Source organism: Mus caroli, chromosome 11 (genome assembly GCF_900094665.2).
Source record: "Mus caroli chromosome 11, CAROLI_EIJ_v1.1, whole genome shotgun sequence".
Taxonomy (NCBI): Eukaryota; Metazoa; Chordata; class Mammalia; order Rodentia; family Muridae; genus Mus; species Mus caroli.
Window position 1 is genome coordinate 93,936,986 of NC_034580.1, and position 9,719 is coordinate 93,946,704.

The following is a 9,719-nucleotide window of genomic DNA, read 5'->3' on the forward strand; positions in this document are numbered from 1 at the left end:
TTTCTTTTTATCAAAGAAATTTATTTGCATGTAAAGAAAGTTTTATTTTTGTGTTGTTTTAAGGGTGAAAATCCACAGATTTTATCCACTTTCAAAAAATGAAAAAAAATATTTACAGAACAGACATACACAGAAAAGCAAATTAGAAATGCCTTTAAGAAAACACCCTTTCCATTGCTCCTGATGTACATTTTTAAACTCAAAATTTAAATCTCAGCTCTATAGTTGAACATTTTCCCAACCTAGTTTCTAAGATAATACTTCCTGTCTCTCCAAAACTCCAAGGCAAATGACAAGAGGAAGTGGCTAAGGATGAAGATAAAGTAGAGCACAAGATTGCCCAGGGATTGGTTATGTTTTCTATACTGACATCTGATGGGACCAGTGAGGACACTATGGGACCCACTGGCTCTTCTGAAAATTCATGATATATTGCTGTTACAGATCTTTCAGGCCTTGGCCTGACAAAAGGAAAATCCAATTCAAGAGTTATCAACCTCAAGCTGGCTTTGGCAATTACATCAGGTCCCCTTGCTCACCTCGAAAACACTTGTTTTAAGATACACTGAAATATTCTTGTACATCAGAGCAGATTTTTGTCCAAAGACCCTTAACATGAAGCCCAAAGACAGAAGAATCAGGTCAAACTAAAAAAAAAAAAAAAAAAAAAAAAAAAAAAAAACCATAAACTCCAGCAGCAGCAAATAGGTACACGTTGACTTCACGTCCTTGCCGTCTTTCAAACAGGAGGGTGAACACACCTGGATGGGAGGGAGGTGTCCCAGGCTTGATTTATCCTGCCGCTTCTCCTCCACCCTGTGGAGAAATGCAGTGCTCCCTGGTTCCCAGGCAGGGTGAAGCAGTTTAGCCCCGGCTCCCTGTTAAGCAAGTTCAGATGCTGGGTCATTGTGTGGGGTGTGCCCATCAGCAATTCAGGGGCTTATCCTTCATCCAGATCCTAACTCGGGATTCTTTGATCTGGGATGAAGACAGAAAGAGAGAAAAGCTTCCCAGTTTACTGATTTTGGTATTTGTTGACTCTGCTCGGGGGGCCTGAGCCCCTTATACTATGCAGTACATTTCCCCATGAGATTGTCCCCACCCACAACAAAATGAAACCCCATATAACAACTTTCCTGCAGAAACTAAGAGGATAGGATTCAGAACCAGGTGGCAAATTTCTGAGAAATCCAACCTGGCTTTATCTGAGACACCGCACGGCTACTATGTCAGCACCACAAGAGAAAGCACTCCAATACACCCTGCCCATGTCACCCAAGACACCGGGCTCTGATAGGGGAACAGGTAACTTTTCTTGCTCCACTTTCCAATACATTGTTTCCTATTTATTGCCTTGGGACACAGAAATGGCAGAGTTGTTGAAAACCAATGACCAGAAAAGGGAGAACACCAAAAAAAAAAAAAAAAAAAAAAAAAAAAAAAAAAAAAAAAAAAAAAAAAAAAAAAAAAAGAGAGAGAGAGAAATAGGAAAGAAAGCCACAGTAGATTTTTCCAAGTCTATGCTAACTCCAACAACCTGCAGTGTTGGATGTAGAAATCGTCCGTATCTGATGAAGTCACTCCACTTGTAACACATACAAACATGAATCACCTGGCTTTTGCTTGTTTTGTAATCCAGAAGAGTTGTGCTGGGGATCACGCCCCACCCCCACCCCGCTGATACAGATCCCGAATGGAATCATCAGGAATGGCACAGTGCAGGTGGCGAAATCAAAGTAAGGCTGCGGACTTTTGAGAGGACCCTCCAAATACTGAGAACTTCTGTTGCACTCAAAACGGTCTCCTGCATTTCTCTGTTTATGAGGTCCTCCTTTGTCCTGCATTTCTCTGTTTATGAGGTCCTCCTTTGTCCTGCATTTCTATATTTATGAGGTCTTCCTTTGATGTCCCTCAGAATCCACTCTGACCTGTTTCTCCAAAAAGGTCCGACTGTGTGCTACACGGTAGCAAGGGTTATCTTCATGCTCACTTAGCATTCCAGGCCCTAATTACTTCAAGTGAGCTTGAAATTGTTTTAAGTGAACTATGGCTGCTTTTTTTTAAATTGTTTATCTCGGGGAGCATACAGTGGAGTGATTTAAGTCTGAACTCCTTCTTCTTGTGATGAAGAGAAACAAAGAGTCCAGCTCTTAGGAATGGCATCAGCTCTCCTGCAAACAAAATGCTGGGATGTAGACTTTTGGCACATTGTGGAAGTAGGAGAACTATTGATTCTATACAATAGGGTATAGACTCTGAAAACAAATGTATACCCCCCAAAGCCACCCTTCCTTTTTAATGAAAGAGGAGAAATCTTTTCTCTGCATAGGGAGGTAACTCACTCCTAATATTCCTATGGTGTCTGAACCCTGTGAAAAACCTCCAAAGATAATAGTTTTGGTTTTTCTATTCAACTCCAAAGACAGGCTGTGATTAGCTCTGGGACTGGTGCTGCAGCGTCAGCACCAGCTGCAAGCTCCCGACCAGGCAGGCCTTGCTACCTGCCTCCTACTGTTCTGAACCATAACCTTCATAGATTTAGGAACAAACATTGCATAAAAACAAACATCAAGGATTAAAATATTACAAATAAATAACTAAAATAATTTTCCCTCCCCCAATCACTCCTAAGAAACAGACACCAAACATTGCTTTAAGTGTCCAGAACTGCCAAAGTCCTTCCCTTGCCCATGCTTCCAATGGACATCTCCCACAGGTGAACAACCTTCATGCGAATGCATCAAGGAATGTATTGCTTTTTCATTTTCTGCCCAGCCCTTCAAATACATGCACTAAAATGAGTTTAAAGCATGTCCTGAAAATGGAAAAAGGGAGAAAAATATATGAATATTTCCCACAACAATTTCCCACCCCTCCCTCTCTACACCCTCTCCCACCACCCCTCTCCCCTTCTTAAGCAAGTAATGTATTCATTGCTTTCTGGCAAAGAAATATGACTTGTTTCTGAACAACCAACCACATGGTTTCGGTAGCAGGGTCTAGATGTATGTTTATAAATGTACCCAGCTTGGTGTAGAGGCCCATGCCCTTTAGGACTCTTAAGCACTGACAGGGCCTGTCTGACTCACCCCTCGGGTTGGTTTACATATATCATTAGTTTCTCCTCTGAATGTGTGTGTTTAGAAAGTTAGGTTAATTGCCAATCAGGGCCACATCCATGAGATCATCATCTTCCTCCCCAATCATGAAGTCAGGGCTGAGCCTGGAAGGCCTGTCTGCAGATAAGATAGGGTTATTTGTCACAGACGACGTTGGATCTGAAGAAATGGGGGATTTCGACCAGTTCTCTGGCTTCATGCTGTGAGACTTCTTCTTGTCTCTGTCTTTGTCTCTGTCCCGATCTCTGTCTTTGTCTTTGACTTTCTTCTTTTCCTTTTTGTGCTTCTTATGCTTCTCTGTGCTGTACTCTGGAAGTGGTCGGATACCATCCTCTGAGCTGGGACTGTTCTGGTAGGATCTCTCTGCTATGGAGGAGCCTGACTCACTTTCACTGTCCACATTCTGTGGTGTATATGCTGGCGACTTACTGTGGCTGGGAGAACCCCTTTCGTGCTTTGGAGTGGAACCACTGATAAGTGGAGAGCCATAGTTCTTTGATGAGGCTATCTGTGGCCTGAGCCCATCTCCACCACTTTCTCCAGGTTTCTGTAGTGTCACTTTGGCTTTGATGCTCGGGGAGCCTCCATCGTGCTTGCTGATAATTATTTTTGCCACACCCGTGCTCCCCACATTTTTTGACTCTGAAGTCTTCTTAGAGGAATCCACTGACCCCCCAGAAGTAGAAACCTTTGATTTGTCTTTATCACTTTTCTCACGTTTGCTCTGGAATTCCCCTCCTGACATGTTATGTTTGGAGGACATGGGATGGTTAGAAGAATTTGTGCTTACGCCCATCTGACTGTCTATTGGATCCTCACCCCCAGGCCCACTGGTCACCACCCCATGCTTCAATTTATCTATGACAGCTGTCAAGGAAGGCTTCTTATTCCTACTGGGAGATTTCCCTTTGGAACTGCCATGTTGATTCTGAGAGGATGACATGGAAGAACCGCTTGAGGAAAATGAAGAGGAAGATGGTGTACAAGAATTAGATGCTGGAGGAGTTTTTTGAGACACTGAGCCTGAGGATGCTGACCCTGAAGAGGACTTCATACCAGAGCCTGAACTAGTTCCTGACATATGAGAACCACTGGAACCTGAACTGATAGGGGACTTGGCTTTAGAGGATGGGGGGGTTCCAGGAACAGGCTTCATTGGAGAGGCAAGCTTATCTGAGCCTCCGGGAGGCCTTGAATGGGAAGGGGATATGTTTGGTTTACTTATAGAAGGGTTCATAAGGGAGGATGGCTTGCCTTGAGGTTTCATCTTGGTGCTGCTAGACCCACTGCTCAGTCCATGTTTGGTAATGGGAGAGGAGCCTGGCTTCCCCCCAGTCTGAGATGAATTTTTGGACTGGCTGGATCCAGAAGACCCTTGGCTAGAATACATACTGCCACTGAGCTTGGAACTTGATGAGCCTTCTGATTTACTGCTTTTCATCTTGCCTGAGGTGGAAGCAGAAGCTAAGGAAGAGGAGGAGGAAGAATGACTGTGGTGGCTTTTGCTGCCAGAGGAAGACACAGAACCACTGCTAGTGTACTGACTGTGAGAGGAGGGCTTGCCCACCATCACTGTCCCTTTAGGAATCTGAATGGTAATCTTAGGAATGGGCGGGGTGGCGACACCTGGGGGCGTCTGAGATCGTCCTGAACTACCTGGAGATTTGGACCCACCGGTGCTGGTAGGTGGGGTGAAAGGTCTATTAGAAGAACTGTGAGATGGGGATTTCCCCTCAGTGTCTGCCTTCTTCCGCTTTGGAGGCTTATCCTTGCTCTTCCCATCATTGGAGGGAGTGCGGCTGCGCTTGCCTGGCTTGCTGTCTGACCCTGGACCTGATCCACTGCTAGCACCTGTGCCGTTGCCTTCCTTCACCCTCTTTTGAGTTTTTTCTTTCCCTAATTCTCCAGTGGTCAGTAAAGGACTCTGACTCCCACTGTGGTGCTCCATCAGATCTGCAGCACCCAAAGCCTTACCGGCTACTGATATAATACTGAAGTCGACCGTGTCAGCCTGGCTGCTGCCCTTAAATTTTGGCTCCCCACTGTCTCCTCCAAGCATTGGCATCCCCAATGTATTTAGTGCCTGAGATGCGAATCCTTTGAAATCATCATTATCCCCACTCTGACTACTTTCATCAAAATACTCCTCTCCAAAACCACTTTGGCTTTGGCTGTTCAACAAATCAGGATTGAAATCTACTCCGTCAGGGAAAAAATGATTGGTAGGAGAATCACTACTGGGGCTTCCAGCAGCATCTGCAATAAGGTCAGCTGGATCAGTGTATGGATTTTCATTATTATTAGTTTGAAAGACATCAGAATCAAAGAGGGCACTCTGAGAATGCCCAGAACTTGAGGAATCACGCACAGGGGTGCCAATGGGTGGGCAGTCATCACTCGTGCTGGGAAGCTTTGAAGCTTCTTCGGCAATATCTGAAAGAATATCAGTTACATCTGGGCCAATGCTGTCTGAACTGGACAGTCGGACCATCCTCTGAACACTGGGCTGGGGGTGAGACACTGGCTGTGGGTACGTCGCTGGGGGAGTGCTACACTGGCTTGGAGCTGGGGTGATATGAGGTGTATCCAGCGTGTCAGCGGTCATGCTGACATCAAACATAGGGTTCTGTGAGTCGACATCCATGGAAAAGAGCTCCCTCTGGAAATCGTCTTCAGTCTGGTGCTTGGGTTTGTCAGGTGGGACTCTTGATGACTTCTTCTTCTTGGCCTTGTTGCTCCCCGAGCACATCTCCATCCGGGGTGATCCGGAAGAGGAGCTCTGCCTTTCTAAGGGGCCGCCTCCGTAAAGGGCTGAGAAGTCCTGGGCGGGGCTATCTTTAAGAAGGTTCATGAGCATCGGGTGGTTCTTGGTGTTGCCGGCCATCGAAGAGACAGGTGGCGGCGTGTGATGAGGAGGGGTCGGACTCGAGCCAATGGTAGACCCCCCGTTCCCTGTGATTTGCAACAAACTGGTAAGAATTGGGTTCTGAGACACCTTGCTGAAGTCCTCCCCATGGCCCACCGACTCATGCCGATCTTTGATGCTCATGCTCATATTAAACAAGGTGGTAATGGGACCCCCCGGAAAGGTGTTGGTTGGTGTAGTGGTACCACTCATTGGGTTGTTGCCTGTGGTCATGCCATACCCTGGGCTGCTAGCCGGGGGCAGGTTCTTTTTCACCATGTCTTCAACTGTCTCTGCAATGAGAGACAGTGCTGGGGTGTCAGCCTGTATGGTTTCAGCCTTCCTCCGAATAGCCCTCATCGTCACAGGGATGGACATACATCTGTAAGATAGGAGAAAACCACCTAAGTTAACACTGCATTGGTGATGAGTAAAATCATCATTTGGAACAAAAGGCTCTACTTTTGCCTGTGATTTACAAAAGCCTCAGAAAACAGCAGTTAGCAATTTTTACATAAAGCAAGTATCTGTAATACAAGAGAAATTTGACAAATGCCAGATTGTTGGATATATTGATTCTAAAAAGAATTGCAATCCAATAGAAAACTAACTGCTTATGAAACACACAAAAACCAAACCAGAGTCCAAAAACAATTTACACTGAGCTAAAAGAAAGTTGTCATGCGTGGGTGGCACGGGAACTTCGAGTTCAAGGAAGTTTAAACTACAACAGCCAGACCCTGTCTCAAAAATGAAAAACATGGAAGAAACCCGGGGAGGAAAAGTCATGATAGTTAAACTCAGGAGGGAATATCTTCCTTTTGGAGGGGCTCCACATGGTCACAGGTGATAAATATAAAACCACTAAGAAAGACACTGGCAATAGCAAAAGCCACTCTGGAAAGTTCTGTTGCTGGTCTGCAGTACTAGTTATCTTAGCAGAGACTAGTTTTAGCTTCTGGGTAAGTTTACATTCTCAACAGACTTTTAAGACATTTTGCTTTACTATGTGTGTTAACACTGATATTTTGGGCAATATAACTATTAAGTGTTTTATCTTCAAGATTTTGACAGTTTTACTTGACAGGTGCTGGGGATATGTAAAATGAACAGCAGTGTTCCAATCAAAGTTAATCGCAATCTATTAGAATCCATTTTGAGGCTGAAGATGGGGCTCAATTATTACAGTGCTTGCCTACCATGCACACAGCCCTGGGTTTCCTCCCCGGCACCAAATAAACCAGGTAGAGTGGCTTATGCCTCTGACGAAAGCACTCAGGAATCTAAGGCAGAAGGATTGGGAATTCAAGGTCAGCCTTAATTACATTATCAAGGCCAGCTTGGAAAACACAAGGCTATGCCTCAAAACTTAAATAAAGGTCCAGTCCTGCAGAACCAAAGCTGCAGGAGCTCCATGACACAAGTCAACAACAGGATATCTGAGGGGAGCCTCAGGGAGGATCCAGTATTGATAGTGAAGCAGAAGACAGAGGCCTCAAAACAGATCAATGACTCAGTGCAATGAACATTTTTAAGGAAAGCGATTGAAGCATACCTCAGGACACACTGTGACACAGTACAGCTCCCCCAGCCCCCGAAAAAACAAACAAACAAAAAAGCTTTTTGTTTTCTTTTGGGTAGGAGGTTGCAAGGGCAGAGGGTAGATATGGAGGGACGGGGAGATGAGTGGGATTGAGGTGCAGAATCTGAAATTCACAAAGATCAATAAGAGTTTTTTAAAAAAACCTAAGTAAATGAAATCTCTTTTTAAAAATAGGCTGTCAGCCCCCTACTTTAGAAATAAAAATTTCAAAATTACATATTAATGTTTCCAGGAAGCTTGCTGGTTTAAATGTTAACTCCCCACACACAGCTATATAACATGGTATATGTGAAAGAAGAGAGTATGTTAAAAAAAAAAATACTAATAATTAAGGCAAGTCTTGACGATAATCAGCACAAGGCAAAGTTATTCAAGGCCCACCTGGTCTAAACAGTAAATTCTATGGAGGCAGCAATGAGAGTGTGTCTTTAAAAACAAAGTGTATTTTTCAGCTCTCTGTCACCTTAAATGTATAGCAAGGCTTGAAATGACCAGCTTTATCCCTACTGTGTATATAGTGATTTTTAAATAACAAACAAAAAACTTCACATTTTTTTAAATCTCAAAGCATAATAGTAAATTTAAATATTTAAATTTAAATGGCAATGTTTTTCTAATACTTTTAATTTATGTTAAACATAAACATATAGACCCTGGCTATGGGATATATCATGAGGATGCACACACACATTTAACCCCAGCACTCAGGAGGCAGCGACAGACAGATCTGAGTTCAAGGGCAGCCTGATATATAGAGAGTTCCAGGACAGCCTTTCTTGAAAAATAAATGAATGAATAAATAAATAAATACATAATTGCATACACACATTGTACAAATCTCAAATTTCTCTTAGAAGAAAAGGGCCACTACTACCTTTGAACAACTTTGGCAATGAAGTCGTCTGTACAGATTAGTGCATCTGACAGCCCCTTGTAGAGTTTACAGCTCACATGTGTTGAGTCTTGCACATCCATCACCACTGAAAGACAAAATGTGGAAGTGATCCTGTGATACATCCAGGTTCTCAATTTTTCAAAAAAGGATACCCCCAAGAGAGTCTGGCCACCCACACAACTCACCACACACAAGGGAGTCATTCACAGGGTGCTGAAAAGATACACTGAATCGAGATTCTGAGAGAGGACATACTTCAAACTGGAGGAGCCCAGGAGAATCTGAACAATGAGGAAAAAGATCATAACCATATTTAAGACATTAAACAAACAAATAATTGTCTTTATGCAGATAGTAACATCACCAGTTGATCACCAGGCACGCACAAGGTACACGTACATACAGGAAGGCAAAACATTCATGTATATAAAATAAATACAACATAGAAAAACTTAAAAACAAAAAATTAGCCTAAATTGAGAGTGAATTCTGAAAGCAGAAATGGCCAAGACTTCTGACACAGTCTTGTGTAGCGCAGAACCCCAAATCCCGACTTAGCTTCTAACACGGAGATTACAGGTACTCACGACCAGGCCCAGGTCTCAAGTAGTCCTTTCATTTATTTGATGTAGCCAATCAGTACTATTACCATAAAAATTCTCAGTAAGGGTGGTTTGGTTGGTTTCTGAGGCAGGTTCCCGGTGCAGCCCTTGGCTGACCCTCACTGTCTGTCTAGAGCTACCTGCCCCTGCTTCCGCCTCCTATCTAGTGCTGGCATACAGTCACGCACAACATTAGCCTGAGTAAAACCTATTTTCATTTTGTTTGTTAAGTATTTCTAGGCAAGGTTTCTCCGTATAGCTCTGACTGTCCTGGAAATCACTCTGTAGGCCAGGCTGGTCTCAGTATCACAGAGCTCAACCTTCCACCAAGCACTGGGATCTCTGTGAGGTTCAGATCAGCCTAGTCTACAGGAATACATAGTAACAAACAAAACACAAACATGCACTGAGACCAGGTACATATACATACACATAATATACATGCATTACAGATTCATTTTGGATATTTAGACTTCCTTTGTTTTTTTTTTTTTTTTTTCTTTCAGGGCTGACAACCGAACCCAACGCCTTACTGTCCTTACGTGCTACAACTTTAACCTGTTTGTTTATTTTCAGAAAGGGTCTCTCTGTGTAG

At 43.6% G+C, this 9,719-nt stretch overlaps 1 protein-coding gene across 4 annotated transcripts in view; it reads right to left on the reverse strand.

Moving 5' to 3' along the window:
• The window catches only part of Med1 (mediator complex subunit 1), a 40,842-nt gene continuing 31,123 nt past the window's right edge, over window positions 1–9,719 (reverse strand). The window contains exons 15-18 of one of the 4 annotated variants that reach the window (XM_029483462.1): window positions 8,708–8,803; window positions 8,502–8,607; window positions 6,266–6,406; window positions 1–816 (exon numbers count right to left, since the gene is read on the reverse strand). In XM_029483462.1, the coding sequence (XP_029339322.1) occupies window positions 648–816; window positions 6,266–6,406; window positions 8,502–8,607; window positions 8,708–8,803 (512 nt within the window). In that variant the 3' untranslated portion in view covers window positions 1–647. Of the gene's footprint in view, window positions 6,407–8,501; window positions 8,608–8,707; window positions 8,804–9,719 lie in introns of all 4 variants that reach the window. The other 3 variants (XM_021175428.2, XM_029483463.1, XM_021175427.2) reach the window with 3 other exon arrangements.